Source organism: Anomaloglossus baeobatrachus, chromosome 3, assembly GCF_048569485.1.
Source record: "Anomaloglossus baeobatrachus isolate aAnoBae1 chromosome 3, aAnoBae1.hap1, whole genome shotgun sequence".
Classification (NCBI taxonomy): Eukaryota; Metazoa; Chordata; class Amphibia; order Anura; family Aromobatidae; genus Anomaloglossus; species Anomaloglossus baeobatrachus.
This window is the reverse complement of record NC_134355.1, coordinates 53,804,616-53,824,148: the sequence shown is the minus strand read 5'-3', so window position 1 is coordinate 53,824,148 and position 19,533 is coordinate 53,804,616. Positions and strand designations below refer to the sequence as shown.

At 53.4% G+C, this 19,533-nt stretch overlaps 1 protein-coding gene across 1 annotated transcript in view; it reads right to left on the bottom strand.

Annotated features, from left to right (window-relative positions):
* The window catches only part of DYNC2LI1 (dynein cytoplasmic 2 light intermediate chain 1), a 151,014-nt gene that overhangs the window by 117,070 nt on the left and 14,411 nt on the right, over nt 1–19,533 (bottom strand). The window contains exons 4-5 of the mRNA XM_075338013.1: nt 8,091–8,160; nt 5,227–5,315 (exon numbers count right to left, since the gene is read on the bottom strand). Of these exons, the coding sequence (XP_075194128.1) occupies nt 5,227–5,315; nt 8,091–8,160 (159 nt within the window). The remainder of the gene's footprint in view (nt 1–5,226; nt 5,316–8,090; nt 8,161–19,533) is intronic.

Sequence of the window (19,533 nt, the reverse complement as noted above, 5' to 3'; positions counted from 1 at the left end):
TGGCCACGGTTGGCCGACCGTGAGATGCCACAGATCCGGGTACCACGACCTCCTCGGCCAGTCTGGGGCGACGAGGATGGCGCGGCGGCAGTCGGCCCTGATCTTGCGTAACACTCTGGGCAACAGTGCCAGCGGAGGAAACACATAAGGGAGTTGAAACTGCGACCAATCTTGAACTAAGGCGTCTGCCGCCAGAGCTCTGTGATCGTGAGAACGTGCCATGAATGCCGTGACCTTGTTGTTGTGCCGGGACGCCATTAGGTCGACGTCCGGCATCCCCCAGCGGCAACAGATCTCCTGAAACACGTCCGGGTGAAGAGACCATTCCCCTGCGTCCATGCCCTGGCGACTGAGAAAATCTGCTTCCCAGTTTTCCACGCCTGGGATGTGAACTGCGGATATGGTGGAGGCCGTGGCTTCCACCCACATCAAAATCCGCCGGACTTCCTGGAAGGCTTGCCGACTGCGTGTTCCTCCTTGGTGGTTGATGTAAGCCACCGCTGTGGAGTTGTCTGACTGACTTCGGAGCTGCTTGCCTTCCAGCCACTGCTGGAACGCTTTCAGGGCAAGATACACTGCCCTGATCTCCAGAACATTGATCTGAAGTGAGGACTCTTGCTGGGTCCACGTACCCTGAGCCCTGTGGTGGAGAAAGACTGCTCCCCACCCTGACAGACTCGCGTCCGTCGTGACCACCGCCCAGGATGGGGGTAGGAAGGATTTCCCCTTCGATAATGAAGTGGGAAGGAGCCACCACCGAAGGGAAGCTTTGGTTGCCTGAGAGAGGGAGACGTTCCTGTCGAGGGACATCGGCTTCCTGTCCCATTTGCGTAGGATGTCCCATTGAAGAGGACGCAGGTGAAACTGCGCGAAAGGAACTGCCTCCATTGCTGCTACCATCTTCCCCAGGAAGTGTATGAGGCGCCTCAAGGGGTGTGACTGACCTTGAAGGAGAGATTGCACCCCTGTCTGTAGTGAACGCTGCTTGTTCAGCGGAAGCTTCACTATCGCTGAGAGGGTATGAAACTCCATGCCAAGATACGTCAGCGATTGGGCTGGTGTCAGATTTGACTTTGGAAAATTGATGATCCACCCGAAACTCTGGAGAGTCTCCAGAGTAGCGGTGAGGCTGTGCTGGCATGCCTCTTGAGAGGGAGCCTTGACCAGCAGATCGTCTAAGTACGGGATCACCGAGTGACCATGAGAGTGGAGGACCGCGACTACTGTAGCCATGACCTTGGTGAAAACCCGTGGGGCTGTCGCCAGGCCGAACGGCAGTGCCACGAACTGAAGGTGTTCGTCTCCTATGGCGAAGCGCAGAAAACGCTGATGCTCTGGCGCAATCGGAACGTGGAGATAAGCATCTTTGATATCGATCGATGCAAGGAAATCTCCTTGAGACATTGAGGCGATGACGGAGCGGAGGGATTCCATCCGGAACCGCCTGGTCTTTACGTGCTTGTTGAGCAGTTTTAGGTCCAGGACAGGACGGAAAGACCCGTCCTTCTTTGGAACCACAAACAGGTTGGAGTAAAAACCGTGACCCTGTTGCTGAGGAGGAACAGGGACCACCACTCCTTCTGCCTTCAGAGTGCCCAGCGCCTGCCGAAGAGCATCGGCTCGCTCGGGAGGCGGAGATGTCCTGAAGAAACGAGTCGGAGGATGAGAGCTGAACTCTATCCTGTAACCGTGAGACAGAATGTCTCTCACCCAACGGTCTTTTACCTGTGGCAGCCAGGTGTCGCAAAAGCGGGAGAGCCTGCCACCGACCGAGGATGCGGTGTGAAGTGGCCGTAAGTCATGAGGAAGCCGCCTTGGTAGCGGCACCTCCGGCGGACTTTTTAGGGCGTGACTTAGACCGCCATGAATCGGAGTTCCTCTGATCCTTCTGAGGCCTTTTGGACGAGGAGAATTGGGACTTGCCCGCACCCCGAAAGGACCGAAACCTCGACTGTCCCTTCCTGTGCTGGGGTAAGTTTGGTTTGGCCTGGGGTAAGGATGTTTCCTTTCCCTTGGATTGCTTGATGATTTCATCCAATCTCTCACCAAACAAACGGTCGCCAGAAAACGGCAAACCGGTTAAGCACTTTTTGGAAGCTGAATCTGCTTTCCATTCCCGTAGCCACAATGCCCTGCGTATTGCCACCGAATTGTCGGCTGCAACCGCTGTACGGCTCGCAGAGTCCAGGACAGCATTAATAGCGTAGGACGCAAATGCCGACGTTTGAGCTGTTATGGAAGCTACTTGCGGTGCAGACGTACGTGTGAGTGCGTCAATTTGCGCTTGACCCGCTGAGATAGCTTGGAGTGCCCATACGGCTGCGAATGCTGGAGCAAAAGACGCGCCGATAGCTTCATAGATGGATTTCAACCAGAGCTCCATCTGTCTATCAGTGGCATCCTTGAGTGAAGCCCCATCTTCAACTGCAACTATGGATCTAGCCGCCAGTCTGGAGATTGGAGGATCCACTTTGGGACACTGAGTCCAGCTCTTGACCACGTCAGGGGGGAAGGGATAACGTGTATCTTTAAGGCGCTTAGAAAAACGCTTATCTGGACAAGCTCGGTGTTTCTGGACTGCGTCTCTGAAGTCAGAGTGGTCCAGAAACATACTCGTTGTACGCTTGGGGAACCTGAAACGGAATTTCTCCTGCTGAGAAGCTGACTCCTCTACTGGAGGAGCTGAGGGAGAAATATCCAACATTTGATTTATGGACGCGATAAGATCATTCACTATAGCGTCCCCATCAGGAGTATCAAGGTTGAGAGCAGCCTCAGGATCAGAATCCTGATCAGCTACCTCCGCTTCACCATACAGAGAGTCCTCCCGCTGAGACCCTGAACAATGTGATGATGTCGAGGGATTTTCCCAGCGAGCTCGCTTAGGCGGTCTGGGACTGCGGTCCGTGTCAGAGACCTCACCCTGGGATCTATGAGACACCCCGGGAGGACATGGTTGTACCAACTGAGGGGAACCAGGGGGCAATGATTCTACAGTGCCCATGGTCTGAGATACCGGTCTGGACTGCAAAGCTTCTAGTATCTTAGCCATAGTCTCAGAAAGCCTTTCAGTAAAAACTGTAAACTCCGTCCCTGTCACCTGGACAGTGGGCCACCCTTAGCAGAGGCTCCGGCTGAGCAAGTGCCACAGGAGCCGAGCATTGCACACAATGAGGGTCAGTGGAACCTGCCGGTAGTGAAGCCGTACATGCGGCGCAGGCAGCATAGTAAGCCTGTGTTTTGGCACCCCTGCTTCTTGTGGGCGCCATGCTGTTTTCTCCCCTTAGCAACCTAGGAGGGTATATAGCCAAAGAGCAACCTTGCAGTACACAGTGTAAAGTATAGCATATAATCATATCATCTATAAGTACACTGCTGCACAAGTGGGGCCAGCACCTGAGGTGCTGCTTACCGGCCGCTCAAAGCGGTTGTGTGGCCACCAGAATCCCTGCCTGGGTCCCCCAGAGCTTGTCTCCCCTCTCCAGCGTCAGAAGAGCCGACAGGAATGGCTGCCGGCGTCCTGAGGAGAGGAGGGGGCCGTGGGCGTGACCCAGAAAGTGCGGGAACTGGTGCCCCACTGTGCACAGTGAGGGGGGAGGAGTATGCAAAGCATGCTCCAGCCCTCAGTGCTGCCGTCCTGTGCAGCGTCCCGCCCTTCCCCTGACTGGCAGGTCTGGGGGCGGGAAGAGAATGAGACTAGGCCGCAGAAGCCGGGGACTATAGTTATAAGCGCGGCCGCCGTATAAGCGCGGTCGGCGCGGATGTCCCCGGCGCACTAACAGTCCCAGCCGCGCCGCATGTATAACAATGGCAGCGGCGGTCAGCGCGGTAGTCCCCAATACACTACACACCCAGCCACGCTGCAGCGTGTGATGGCACAAGTGCGGTCAGCGCCGCGGTCCCCGGCGCACTAACACACCCAGCAATGCTGGAGTGTTTCTGTGCGCGGTCCCCACGGGGACACAGAGTACCTCAAAGTAGCAGGGCCATGTCCCTGACGATACTCGGCTCCTTATCCAGCAGAATCCCCAGGGCCTGTGGATGGAGCACAGTCTCAGTGCCTGGAGACTGATAGGATCCCACTTCACCCAGAGCCCTAAGGGGGATGGGGAAGGAAAACAGCATGTGGGCTCCAGCCTCCGTACCCGCAATGGATACCTCAACCTTAACAACACCGCCGACAAGAGTGGGGTGAGAAGGGAGCATGCTGGGGGCCCTGTTATGGGCCCTCTTTTCTTCCATCCGACATAGTCAGCAGCTGCTGCTGACTAAGCTGTGGAGCTATGCGTGGATGTCTGCCTCCTTCGCACAAAGCAAAAAAACTGAGGAGCCCGTGGGAGCACGGGGGGTGTATAGGCAGAAGGGGAGGGGCTTTACACTTTTAGTGTAATACTTTGTGCGGCCTCCGGAAGCATAGCCTATACACCCAATTGTCTGGGTCTCCCAATGGAGCGACAAAGAAAATTAGAATTTCAGGGTTAGGAACGGCCAATGAGCCCCCGGAAATAGTGTGCCCTCAGGCTTAAAGGGAATCTGTCACCAGGTTTTTGCCACCTAATCTCAGAGCAGCAGAGCGTAGAGACAGAGACCCTGATGCCAGTGATGTGTCAGTTACTGGGCTTCTTAGTGTAGTCTTGATAAAATTGCTGTTTAATCAGCAGTAGATTATCATTACAGGACTACTTGGCATGCTGCAGGTAGTCCAGCATATTCATGAGCTCTGTATAACTGCTAGATCTGCAGCAGAGAAAACATTGATTTTATCAGAATGACAGTAAGTGACACATCGCTGGAATCAGGGTCTCTATCTCTACATTTTGTTGCTCTCAGATGGGGGAGCAAAAACCTGCGGACAGATTCCTTTTAAGTGGCACTATCAGAGATTGAGAGCAGCATTTATGGGGTCAACAACATAGATCAGAGCAGCTAGCTATGGTCGCTGCTATTAGAGGCAGATGCCGGCTGTATAACACAGCCGGTATCTGCCATATATGGAGCGAGCTCAGCTCCTGAGACCGTTCCTTACACAGGTACCCAACATCTGATGTATTTGTACGTCCTATGGTAGGAAAAGATTACATACTTAGTGAACTAATAGAAATTTCTACCTGCCGGGGGAATTACTTTTTGGGGGGCGGTTTGGAGGCAGAAAAACTGATCACATTAAAAATAGAGGGTCCCGCACTGTAGCAGGAAAATAAATGACGCAGAATGTAGCCCACCTACCTGATATTCTCTACAGTTATTGGAATCTGAATTAAATCCAGGAGTGACGTCCCTCCACCAAGTTCCCAAAAGTGCGCAATGTCCTTTGGCTAACAAAAAAGAAAGTACTTTAGTAAGTAAAACAAATACTATAGTACGATCACACCCAGTACAGAAAGCCAGGGAACAGAGGAAGGGACATCAGGGACTTTATCTTGGGGAGGCACTAAAGCCTTTACAGATTAATAGAGGACATTGAGGTTGGTCTCCAAAAGAGCAAGGAGATCAAAGTAGTCATGACCACGTGTAGAGGCTGCTCCTAGCCCGAGGCACAGCACAATACATAGCACATATAGAAGAATCAGAGTTTCATCTGATCACACATGATGGGTGTAGAGTAGATCTGCAGTCTGTCACCATTCACCCCTTCCTGATTTAGGATTTACATAGCCTGTGGATGTTTTGGAGCGGGCTCATGTTTAAAGGGAACCTGTCACAAGGTTTTTCCTTTATAACCTGCAGCCACCACCAGTGACCTCTTATATACAGCATTCCAGAATACTGTATATATATCATACTCACCTAAGGGATGGTCCGGTCCGATGGGTGTCACTGCTCTTTGTCTGGCACCTCTTCCATCTTCACAAACAATCGCCATCCTCCTGCCCAGCCCCAAGTGGATGACACATCCGGCGTCATTCACATAGAGGCCTCCATTGCTCAACTGCACAGGTGCACTTTGATCTGCCCGGCTGATAGCGGGGCAAAGTACTGTAATGTGCAGGTGCGAGAAAAGATCAAAGATCGCCTGCACATGCGCACTACAATACCTTGATCTGCCCTCGGCAGGACAGAGCAAAGTGCGCAGGCGCAGGAGAGCAACAAAGGCCTCCCTGTCAATGACACAGGGTGCGTCATCCACACAGGGCAAGAGGACGGAGATCGCCACAGAGATTGGACACCGGACTAGAGAGCAGCGACACCCAACGGACCGGACCGCCCCCTGGGTGAGTAAAATAAAAGTGTTTTTTACGTTATACAGAGCGGCCTGGGCTCTTATATACAGTATTCAAGAATGCCGTATATAAGAGCTCAGTGGTGATGGCTGCAGCTTGAAGGGGGAAAACGTGATGACAAGTTCCCTTTAAGGGAAAAAAAAATATGGCAAAACGGTCTGACTAGTAAGTGGTAAAGATTGAAGAATTCCGTCTGATAAAGACACTTTGCTATTACACCACGGTGAGGACAGTACAAGGTCGGGTGAATTACATTTATCTTTAGAACGCAGCGTCCTATACTGATAAGTACACAACATAAATCTTAGTCTTTTCTTCTCCGGAAAAAAACAGTTATCAATGTTTGACGCTCCAATTGCCCCTGCAGCTTCACACATGGCGCAACATCAGATAATTTTTATATGGTCTTGTGTAAACTCGGTGACACCGTCCCTTTTGCCTATATTAGAAAAGCTCATAGAATGTAAGGGATATTCACTATAAGAAATGGCAGCTGCCGAAACACAAAGTACAACAAGCAGCCCATTATACGGAGTGGACCCCAGTGCCAGTCATGACGGGTCCAGCTCCTGACGGATTATTGTGGAATAAGAATTGATAACATCCCGTCCTACAGTCAGCTGAGCGCTGAGGATGTGACTGGCTGCAGGGTCAGGTGACTGATGGACAGACAGAATGTCATCACTTTTGGTCCTGATGTAGACCCCTTGAGTGTTGGTGATGGAGTGCCGGGGGGTTTGCAACTGTAATTAAAATTGTTTTCTTTATAGTGATACCTTCCCTTTAACCAGTTTTTGGAAAAAAGTAGAAAACCCCTTTAAAGGGAACCTGTCACCAGTTTTTCGGCCTATAAGCTGCGACCACCACCAGTGAGCCCTTATATACAGTATTCTAACATGCTGTATATAAGAGCCCAGGCCGCTGTGTACAATGTAAAAATCACTTTATAATACTTACCTAAAGCGGTCGCTGCGGTGGAGTTGGGTCATATGGGTGTCTTCATCCTCCGGTGCCGGCGCCTCTTCTTTCGGCCATCTTCATCCTCCTTCTGAAGCCTGTGTGCATGACGTGTCCTATGTCATACACACTCACCGGTCCCGCGCATGCGCACTACAATACTTTGATCTGCCCTGACTAGGACCTGAATGCCGGCGAGTGTGGATGACGTAGGACGTGTCATGCACCGCGGCTTCAGAAGATGGACGATAAAGATGGCCAAAAGAGGAGGCGCCGACACTGGAGAATGAAGACACCCGTCTGACCCAACTCCACCGCAGCGACCGTTTAGCTGAGTATTATAAAGTCATTTTTATGTTCTACACAGAGGCCTGGGCTCTTATATACAGCATGTTAGAATGTTGTATATAAGAGATCACTGGTGGTGGCCGCAGCTTACAGGGCAAAAAACTGGTGACAGGTTCCCTTTAAGATGGATATTAAAGTGACCCTCTACCATAGGACTGAAAAGTGAGTGACTATACAGTTCTCATATATAGTTGCCGTACCCAGCGTCCTCCATTGGCCTCCCGGCCTTCTCTGCTCAGATCAGTGTTTTTTTTCCTCTTGTTTCAAAGATGGGCGCCGCAAAGGCATGCGTGGTGCAGGAATATGTCTAAACCATGCCTCCTTTGAGGCTTTGGCAACCATATAGGAAGAAGGAAAAGAACGCTGATCTGAGAAGAGGGGGCAAAGGAAGTAGAGTAACTATACATGAGAAATGAATAGTCACCTTTCAGACCCCGGGTGGAGGGTCGCGTTAATAGCTGGAGGCTCAATGACATCCGTGGACCCTAACAGAACATATGAACTGGGGTCTTATTTGGTGGAATACATCTGCCAGACCAAAATTGGGGTGTCTGAAATACTTACAGTATTGTGCCCCTTCGCCTTCCGACCAAAGGTATACTCTAATGCCAGGGTGGGTTTAGGAGCTTCATCCCTATGATACAAGTATACAATGATCATCATTCATTGCTGATACACATTACACAGCCATTGTATTGGATATAAATAAGCAAAAAATAAAACCCATTGAAAATAATTGTAGGAGCAAACGTGGAGCTGGGTAAAAAGAGAATTTCTTTGTCGCTCCATTGGGAGACCCAGACAATTGGGTGTATAGCTACTGCCTCCGGAGGACACACAAAGTATTACACTTAAAAGTGTAAAGCCCCTCCCCTCTGCTATACACCCTCCCGTGCATCACGGGCTCCTCAGTTTTTAAGCTTTGTGCGAAGGAGGCACACATGCAAGCATAGCTCCACAACTTAGTCAGCAGCAGCTGCTGACTATTTCGGATGGAAGAAAAGTGGGCCCATATAGGGCCCCCAGCATGCTCCCTTCTCACCCCACTCTGGTCGGCGGTGTTGTTAAGGTTGAGGTACCCATTGCGGGTACGGAGGCTGGAGCCCACATGCTGTTTTTCCTTCCCCATCCCTGCAGGGCTCTGGGTGAAGTGGGATCCATAATCTGTCTCTAGACACTGGGACCGTGCTCCCTCCGCAGCCCCTGGGAATCTGCTGGACAGGAGCTGAGTATCGTCAGGGACATGGCCCTGCTACTGCGAGGTACTCTGTATCCCCTTGGGGACGGCGCATGGCGCGCTTGTGTCGTACACGCTGCAGCACTGCTGGGCGTGTTAGTGCGCCGGGACCGCGCTTGTGGCCGGCTGCGCTTACACTCTAGTCTCCGGCTTCTGCCTAGTACCGCATATTCCAGGTGCTCTGTGTCCCCGTTGGGACGGCGCATAAAGCACCTTGGGCACAGACGCTGCAGCGACTGCGGCGTGCGTGTGGGTCCGGGACTACCGCGCCGACCGTGCACTGCCGGTCGGCCGCGATTTCAACTTTAATCCCCGGCTTTTGCGGCCTAGTATGGGATTCTCCCGCCCCCAGACCTGCCAGTCAGGGAAAAGGGCGGGACGGTCGGTATGACGCCGACAGTGAGGGCTGTAGTACATTGAGCTGTCCTCCGCCCCCCTCACTACCCACGCTGAGGCACCAGATTCCCGCACTTTTGTGTGAACACGCCCACGCCTCCCTCCTCCTCAGAGAACGCCGTCAGCCATGTTGTTTTCAGCACCTTCTGGCTGCAGCTGAGGGAGATCCGGGTTAGAGAATCTGAGGGCTACAAGCCACATCCGCAGCCCCTGCCGGAGACGGAGTATCGTCAGGGACACCCTGCAGCTACAGGTACTCTGTGTCCCCGTTGGCACGGTGCCTGAAGCACCTTGGCCTCAGACGCAGCTGCGATTGCGGTGGGCATTCTTTGTCCGGGACTACCGCGCCGACCATGCATGTTTGCCGGCCGCGGTTTTACTTGAGTCCCCGGCTTTTGCGGCCTAGTGGGTTAACACTCCCGCCCCTGAGCCTGCCAGTCAGGGAGAGGGGCGGGAGGGTCGGTAGGTTGCCGACAGTGAGGGCTGGAGCACACCTCGCTGTCCTCCGCCCCCCCTCACTGATCCCTATAGACCACCGGATTCCTGCAGACACCTGCATCATAACGTAGGGAGTGCTGGAGCATACGTTGCTATCCTCCTTCCCCCTCACTGAGCACTGGGGGGCACCAGTTTTCAAAGGTGGTCTTCCTAGGGGGTTGTCCCCCCCTGGGTGCCGCAGTGTATATATATATATATATATATACATATATGTGTCTATCTATATGATTTCACTGTTCGGCAGCATTATTGTTTTTGGCTGTATACCCTCACTGATTACTCTGCGGACGACAGGCTGTTGTCTGCTCTTAAAGAGTAAGGGTGCCAAAACACTGGCTTATTTTAACCTCTTGTGCGCCTATATTACAGGCACTGCACAGATAACAGCGACAGAGTTTCCATGATGAAAACTTCGCCGGCGTTCCCGGTCCAAGCGGCAGGGACAGAGTTACAGCTTGCTGAGAAACTCTCTGGGTCATTTTCCCTATCCATGTCTCAGGCTATGGACAAGTGGTCGGCTAAGACACTAGGAGTTTGCAGTCCAGACAGGTCCCTTAAAAAGGCCCCGGGCACTGCGAGATCGCCCCAGGCCTCTATCGGTCTGCGACGAAGCGGGTTCCTGGGGTGGCCTCTAGTTATGACGTGGGGTACTCCAGCACGAGCCGCAGTCCCAGTCCGGCTAAGCAGCCTTGCTTGGAATCTTCCCCGACTTCAAGGGTCTCAGCTTGAGGACCCTCTAGAGGAGGGGGCGGAGGTCGCAACCCAGGACTCTGTCCGGACGTGGCTCTAACGGCTTCACAGATACTGTACAGAAGCACACCTTCCCGGACAAGCGTTTTACTAAACGTCTAATAACACATTCTCCTCTGACGTTGTTAACGTTCGGGCTCAGTGTCACAAGGTGCCCTCCAGTCTCTTGACTGGCGGCTAGATCAGCAGTAGCAGTGGCTGACGGGTCCACGCTCAAGAATCCCACGGACAGACAGATAGAACTCCTAATGAGATCCATCTATGAACCCATAGGCGCGTCCGTTGCCCCAGCCTTTGCAGGGGCGGGCACTCCAGGCTATCTCAGCTGCTCTGTCTCAGATTAATGCGGTCTGCTCCGCATTTAGCGTCTTTGACGTCTCAGGCGGTGGTATTTTCATCCTCCGCCGTGCACAGAGAACCTTTCCTGTATGGCGGTCCAGGTCAGGGGAGTGGTCCCCACGTGTCCTAGACCGATGTAAGGGACATTCTGTCTGACGGTCACAGGATAGAGCTCTGTTCTCGTCCTCCGACTCGTTGCTTCAGAGCATCTCCGTCCCCCGAGCGAGCAGATGCATTTCCAAGCGGTGAACACCAGATAGGACGGATCACTCCACCCCGTTCTGGACTTCACACTGCTCAACGGACAGAGAACCTGACGGTTCCGGATGGAATCTCTCCGCTTTGCCATCGCCTTTGATGGCCCAAGGAGGCTTCCTAGCATCAATCGATATCAGGGATGCTTATCTCCAAGTGCCGATTGTACCAGAATTTCAGCGCTTACTGCGCTTCGCCATAGGGGACGAACACCTTCAGTTCGTGGCACTAACTCTCGGCCTGGCGACAGCCCCACGGGCCTTCACCAAGGTCATGACAACGGTAGTAGCGGTCCTACACTCTCAGGGACACTCGGTGATCCTTTACTTAGACTATCTGCTGGTCAAGACTCCCTCTCGGGTGGCATGCCAACATAGCCCGAACATTGCTCTAGAGACTCTCCAGAGATTCGGGTGGATCATCAATTTCCCAAAGTCAAGATGGACACCGGCCCAATCACTGACATATCTCAGCATGGAGTTTCATACTCTCTCAGCGATAGTAAAGCTTCCGCTGGACATACAGCGTTCACTACAGACAGGGGTGCAATCGCTCCTTGGAGCCCAGTCACACCCTTTGAGGCGCCTCATACACTTCCTAGAGAAGTTGGTGGCAGCAATGGATGCAGCTCAGTTTGCGCAGATTCATCTACGCCCACTTCAATGGAACTTTCTCCACAAATAGAACAGCAAATCGACGTCCCTCCACAGGAACGTTGCTCCTTCTCGGGCAGCCAAGGCATCCCTTCAGTGGTGGCTTCTTCTCACTTCTTATCGAAGGAAAAATCCTTCCTACCCCCATCCTGGGCTGTGGTCACGGCTGACGCGAGTCTGTCAGGGAGTCTTCCCCCGCCACAGGGCTCAGGGTACATGGACTCAACAGAGTCCTCCCCCCAGATCAATGTTCCGGAGGTGAGGGCAGTGTATCTAGCCCTAAAAGCGTCCCAGCGATGGCTGGAATGCAGGCAGATCCGATTTCAGTTGGACATCGCCACGGCGGTGGCATACATCAACCACCAAGGTGGCACAAGCAGTCGGCAAGCCTTCCAGGAAGTCCGGCGGATTCTGCTGTCGGTGGAAGCCACAGCCTCCACCATCTCCGCAGTTCACATCCCGGGCGTAGAAAACTGGGAAGCAGACTTCCTCAGTCGCCAGGGCATGGACGCAGGGGAATGGTCTCTTCACCCGGACGTGTTTCAAGAGATTGTTGCCGCTGGGTGAAACCGAACGTCGACCTATTGGCGTCCAGGCACAACAACAAGGTCCCGGCATTCATGGCACGTTCTCAAGGCCAGATTGGTCGCAGTTTCCACTGCCTTACGTATTTCGTCCTCTGGCGATGCTGCCCAGAGTGTTACGCAAGTTCAGATCCGACTGCCGCCGCGCCATCCTCGTCGCTCCAGACTGGCCGAGGAGGTCGTGGTACCCGGATCTGTGGCATCTCACGGTAGGGCACGTTCCTGCAGGGGGTTTGACACATAGTCCCTCCTTCCAAGCGTCGGCTAGAACCCTGGATCGGAACAGGGTGATACCGGCTCTTCAGGAACCACCCTTCGAGCCGATGAGGGATATTTCTCTTTCACGCTTTCGCAGAAGGTGGTCTTCCTAGTGGCAGTCACGTCACTCCGCAGAGTGTCTGACATAGCAGCACTGTCATGCAAAGCCACCATTCCTGGTGTTTCACCAGGACAAGGTGGTTCTGCGTCCGGTTCCGGAATGTGTCCCGAAGGTGGTATCCTCTTTTCATCTCAATCAGGATATCTTCTTACCTTCTGTTTTGTCCTCATCCAGTTCACCGATGTGAAAAGGATTTGCTCTTGTTAGGTCTGGTGAGAGCACTCAGACTCTATATTTCTCATACGGCGCCCCTGCGCCGCTCGGATGCGTTCTTTGTCCTTGTCGCTGGCAAGCGTAAAGGGTCGCAGGCTTTCAAGTCAACTTGGCTCAGTGGATCAAGGAACCAATTCTTGAAGCCTACCGTTCTGCTGGGCTTCCGGTCCCTTCAGGCTGGAGGCCCATTCCGCCAGAGCCATAGGTGCGTCCTGGGCATTGCTGCACCAGGCTACGGCTCAGCAGGTGTGTCAGGCGACTACCTGGTCGAGTCTGCACACTTTCACGAAGCACTATCTAGTGCATACCTATGCTTCGGCAGATACCAGCTGAGGTAGGCGGGTCCTTCAGGCGGCGGTGGTCCACCTGTAGGAAGGAGCCGTTTTACGGCTCTTTTATCGAGGTATTCTTTTACCCACCCAGGGACTGCTTTTGGACGTCCCAATTGTCTGGGTCTCCCAATGGAGCGACAAAGAAGAAGGGAATTTTGTTTACTTACCGTAAATTCCTTTTCTTCTAGCTCCAATTGGGAGACCCAGCTCCCGCCCCTGTGCCCTTCGGGCTGTTGTTTTCTTTGTGTACACATGTTGTTCAGATTGAATTGTTCTTGGCTATGGTTTCAGTTCTCCGAACATCCTTCGGATTGAATTTACCTTAGACCAAGTTATAAGTTTCCTCCTTCCTGCTTTTGCACCAAAACTGAGGAGCCCGTGATGCACGGGAGGGTGTATAGCAGAGGGGAGGGGCTTTACACTTTTAAGTGTAATACTTTGTGTGTCCTCCGGAGGCAGTAGCTATACACCCAATTGTCTGGGTCTCCCAATTGGAGCTAGAAGAAAAGGAATTTACGGTAAGTAAACAAAATTCCCTTCTTTGTTTACTTACCGTAAATTCTTTTTCTTATAGTTCCGACATGGGAGACCCAGACCATGGGGTGTATAGCTTCTGCCTCCGGAGGACACACAAAGTACTACACTAAAAGTGTAGCTCCTCCCTCCGAGCATATACACTCCCCGGATGACAAATCCAACCAGTTTAGTGCAAAAGCTGAAGGAGGACATCCACCCATAAGTAGAGATAGAGTAAAACCCGGAATAACCGGAACCTCTGTCTACAACAACAGCCAGTGAAAACACACGGAACAAGAACTGCCAACAGGCAACAGGGAGGGTGCTGGGTCTCCCATGTCGGAACTATAAGAAAAAGAATTTACGGTAAGTAAACAAAATTCTCTTTTTCTTCATCGTTCCTTATGGGAGACCCAGACCATGGGACGTCTCAAAGTAGTCCATGGGTGGGAATAAACAGAAACTGAGAAGTAGGCAAACCTAACTTCACAAATGGGCGACAGCCGTCCGAAGGATGCGTCTGCCCAAGCTCGCATCTGCCGAAGCATGAGCATGCACTTGGTAGTGCTTCGAAAGGGTGTGCAGACTAGACCAAGTGGCAGCCTGACAGACCTGCTGAGCCGTAGCCCAAGAGGCACCGACAGCTCTGGTCGAGTGCGCCTTAATCCCCGGCGGGGGAGGCACCTGAGAACATTGGTAGGCATCGGATATGGCCGACCTAATCCAACGAGCTAGGGTCGGTTTAGAAGCCGAGAGACCCTTGCGCTGACCTTTTAGAGAGGTGCACCGCCTAAGAACAGCGGTGCGTGACACATAGATCCGGAGCGTCCGCACCAAATCTAAAGCATGCAACGCTTTCTCAAAGCGATGCACAGGGGCCGAACAAAGGGAAGACAATGAAATGTCCTGGTTAAGGTGGAAAGGAGACACCACCTTAGGGAGAAGGCCCGGAGTCGGACGGAGAACCACCTTGTCTTGGTGAAAAAAAAACAAAAAGGGTGACTCCGAAGAGAGCACAGTCAAATCAGATACTCTCCTGAGAGAAATTATGGCCACCAGAAAAACCACTTTTCTGTGAAAGACGAAACAACGAAACCTCCCTAAGAGGCTCAAAGGGGGGTTTCTGTAAGGCCGTGAGGACCAGATTAAGGTCTCAGGGATCCAGAGGCCGCCGGTAAGGCGGAATGATGTGAGATGCGCCCTGCATGAAGGTGCGCACCTGGGCCAGCCGGGCGATACGCCGCTGGAGCAACACTGACAGAGCCGAGACCTGTCCCTTGAGGGAATTGAGGGACAGTCCTAGCTGCAGACCGGACTGTAGAAAGGACAGGATGGTCGGCAAGGAAAAACGGCCAAGGGGCATGGCCGGAAGAACGACACCAGGACAGGAAAATTCTCCAAGTCCTGTGGTAAATCCTGGCCGAGGAAGACTTCCGAGCCTGAGTCATAGTGAAGATGACCTCGGAAGGAATGCCTGAAGCCGTAAGGATTCAGGGCTCAAGAGCCACGCCGTCAATCTGAGAGCCGCAGAATTCTGGCGGAAAAACGGACCCTGTGAGAGAAGGTCTGGCCGGTCCGGGAGATGCCACGGCACCTCTACGGACAAACGGAGCAGGTCTGGGAACCAAGCTCGCCTGGGCCAGTCTGGGGCGATGAGTACGACCCGACGGCCCTCCATTCTGATCTTGCGCAGAACTCTGGGCAAGAGAGCTAGGGGGGAAACACGTAGGCCAGACGGAACTGGGACAAATCTTGAACCAGCGCGTCCGCTGCCAAGGCCTGAGGATCGTGGGAGCGAGCCACGTAAACCGGGACCTTGTTGTTGTGCCGGGATGCCATTAGATCCACTTCCGGAGTGCCCTGCCTGCGGCAGATTGACCGGAACACTGCCGGATGCAGGGCCCACTCGCCGCTGTCCACGGTTTGACGGCTGAGATAATCTGCCTCCCAGTTTTCAACGCCTGGGATGTGGACTGCTGATATGGTGGACTTGGAGTCCTTCGTCCACTGAAGGAATAAGTTGAACTTCCAACATTGCTAGGCGGCTGCGAGTCCCGCCTTGGTGACTGAAGTAGGCAACTGCTGTCGCGTTGTCTGACTGGACTCGAATGTGCTTGCCCACCGACAGGTGGTGAAAAACTACGAGAGCTAGGAGTACAGCCCTGATTTCCAGCACATTGATTGAGAGGGCTGATTCGGACGGAGTCCAAGTGCCCTGTGCTCGGTGGTGGAGAAACACTGCTCCCCAGCCGGATAGACTGGCATCCGTGGTGAGAATCACCCAGGACGGGGCCAGAAAGGAGCGTCCCTGGGACAGAGAGAGGGCCCGAAGCCACCACTAAAGAGAGCTCCTGGTCTGTGGCGACAGAGCCACCAGCCTGTGCAAGGAAGAGGTCCGCTTGTCCCAACAGCGGAGAATGTCCAGCTGCAGGGGACGCAGATGGGACTGGCAAAGGGAACCGCTTCCATTGACGCCACCATCTGACCCAGCACCTGATGGAATGACGGCGGAGCCTCAGCAGAGAGCGAACCGCCAGATGAAGGGACTGCTGTTTGACTAAGGGCAGCTTCACAAGTGCCAGCAGAGTCTCGAATTGCATCCCTAGGGACGCAAGGTCCTGGGTCGGAGTCAGAGTGGACTTGCAAGCGTGGCGAGAGTGAGCGAGACACTCCGCTGAGAGTGAGCGAGACACTCCACTGACAGTCTGCACTGGATGAAGCCTTGCTAGAAGGTCGTCCAGGAAAGGAATCACTACCAACCCCTGGAGGTGCAGAACCGCAACCACTGCTGCCATGACCTTGTGAATACACGAGGGGCCGTGGCGAACCCGAAGGGGAGAGCCACGAATTGGAAATGTTCCTCTCCGATTACAAAACGTAGCCAACGCTGGTGAGAAACTGCGGTTGGCACAAGCAGAAAGACATCTCTGATGTCGATGGATGCTAAGAAATCTCCTTGGGTCATTGACTGATCGCAGAGATTCCAAAAATGCCGCACCTGACATGCTTGTTGAGAAGCTTGAGATCCAGGTCGGAAAGCACCGTCCTTTTCGGGGACTAGGAAGAGATTTGAGTAGAAATCTCAGAACCGTTCCCAGTCGGGAACTGGTACAATTACTCCATTGGCCTGCAAGAATGCCACGGCCTGTGAGAAGGCGGCGGCCTTGGAGCAGGGGGGAGTTGACAGAAAAAATCTGTTTGGCGGGCTGGATAGAATTCTATTCTGTAGCCGTGGGAGATGGTAACCCACACCCACTGATCGAAGACGTGTTGAAACCACACGTCGCCCAAGAGGGAGAGCCTGCCACCGACCAAGGACGTTGCTGGCGCGGCCAGATAATCAAGAGGAGGCTGCCTGGTGGCCGCAGCTCCTGCGGACTTCTGAGGACGCGGCTTCATGCGCCAGTTGGTTTACGGACCTTGGCTGAGTTAGTGGACGAGGCCGAGGGCTTAGAGGACGACCAGTTAGAGGAACGAAAGGAACGAAACCTCGACTGGTTCCTGCCCTGGACAGGTTTCCTGGGTTTGTGGCATGGAAGTACTCTTCCTGCCAAAAAACTTCCGTAATAATTTCATCCAGTTGTTCACCGAATAGACTGGTCCCAGCAAAGGGGAACCAAGAAAGGAACTTCTTAAAAAGCATCTGCCTTCCACTCTCGAAGCCACAGGAGCCTGCGGATAGCGAGGGAAGTAGCCGAGGCCACCGCAGTGCGGTGACAGTCTCCAGCATGGCAGACATGGCCTAGGATGAAAAGACTGAAGCCTGGAAGTTAAGGCAACCACTTCGGGCATAAAGTCCCTAGGTGAGGGGATGCATCTCCTCCAGAGAAGCAGAGATGGCTTTGAGAGCCTGCACTGCTGCAAAAGATGGGGAGAACGAGGCCCCTGCCGCCTCATATATAGATTTGGCCAGAAGGACAACCTGGCGGACAGTGGGATCCTTAGAGAGGAGCCGTCAGCCACTGATACAACTGTCCGGGCTGAAAGCCTAGACACCGGAGGGTCCACCCTTGGTGAATGAGCCCACTCCTTGACCACCACTGGTGGGAGGGGGAAACAGTCATCAGAACCACGCTTTGGGAAGTGTCTGTCAGGACAGGCTCTGGGCTTGGACACAGTGGGCTGACAAACTGGAGTGGTTAAGGAACACACTCCTTGTTCTCTTAAGGTATACTGATGCCCTTCTGCCAGAGGGGGATGCTCCCCTGATACAGGCGGATTGAGGTCCAGTACAAATATAATGGACGGAATCAAATCATTAGCATCTGCGTCACCTTCGGACAGATCAATGTACATGACGTAGCGTCCGAGCCCCTAGTAAAAGCATCCTCCTCGTCCTGCGAGTCGGCTCGTGAATCAGAGCTGCGGGACGAGGAAGGAAAGGGGACCCTGCGACTCCATTTTAGGAGGACGGGGACTGAGACCAGATGAGGAATCCTCTGTGAGCTTTGCTGAGCGAGCCGTAGCAGCAGAAGCGCCCTGAGAAGGGGGCTGATGCATGCTCAGCAGTGTCCGGGACAGCTGTCCCCTGGAGAGAGGGATTCTGCCCAAACCGGGGGATCAGCCACCGGAGCCGGAGCAGCTGGAGGGACCACTGATGAGCTTCCAGGCTGAGAGACCACTATGTTAGCATCACAATGTGGTTATGTGCTCGGTACAGGCAGTACGAGTCTACATGCAGTGTATAATAAGAACAGCCTTGCAGCCTTGCTCTGATGTGAGACATGCTGCAGAAGTGGGGGCTCTGTCCAGAATGACCCCCAGCAGAGTATATAAACAGAGTATATAAGCAGCTGCACAACCGGAGGTTGTGGCTTGCCAGACCGTTTAACATAGGGACATCTCTGTGCCCTCCAGATCCCCCAGCCCAGGCCTCCATTTGTCACAATGTGGTTATGCAGACATTGAGAACGCTGAGAAAATGGCGCCGGAGCGAGGAGAGGGGGCGGGGCCTACTGTGAGAGCTGGATCTGGAGGGCAAATGAGGTATACAGGAGAGGGAATCTTTCCTCAGTGAGGAGTGTCCGTTCCCTGTGCTGAACAGCCGCTGGGCGGAGCCACACTGTCCCTCTGCACTGACTGACATGCAGGGGTAGAGAATCGAAACTAGGCCTCAGGCGAAGCCGGGGCCTAGATTTAAACATGCGGCCAGTGTGCAGGCACCATCGGCGCGGTTCTCCAGTGAAAACTGGAGAACCGGCCGGAAATGTTAACACAGTCATATAACACACTCTCCCCAACATATAAAGTACAAGGGACCCCTGGAAAGACCACTGTCTGTGGTAATAACGTCTCAGTACTTAGCTTGTGAGACGCAGGTGCCAGGTCCCTGGGAGGTGAGCGCTCCGTCCGGCAGGATCCTGAAAAGGGCTGCGGATGGAGACCGGTCTCCTGCAAAGCAGTGAGAACCGTGATGGCTCCCACTTCAAGCCAGAGCCTCAGGGGATGGTGAAGGAGCGCGGCATGTGAAGGCTCCAGCCTTGTAAAATCAACCTTAACAGCACCGCCGACACAGTGGGGTGAGAAGGGACATGCCGGGAGTCCAGATTGGACCCGCTTTTCTTCCAAATCTTTGAAATAAAAAATCAAAAATCAGAGGATGCATGTGTGTGTGACCTCCTGAACACAAAGCATTGAACTGGTTGGATTTGTCATCCGGGGAGTGTATATGCTCGGAGGGAGGAGCTACACTTTTAGTGTAGTACTTTGTGTGTCCTCCGGAGGCAGAAGCTATACACCCCATGGTCTGGGTCTCCCATAAGGAACGATGAAGAAAGAGGGTCTTCGGTGCTCGCAGCTTCCTAACATTCAATATGGCCGCACTACAATAGTCGTTATCGGATGCTATAATGTTA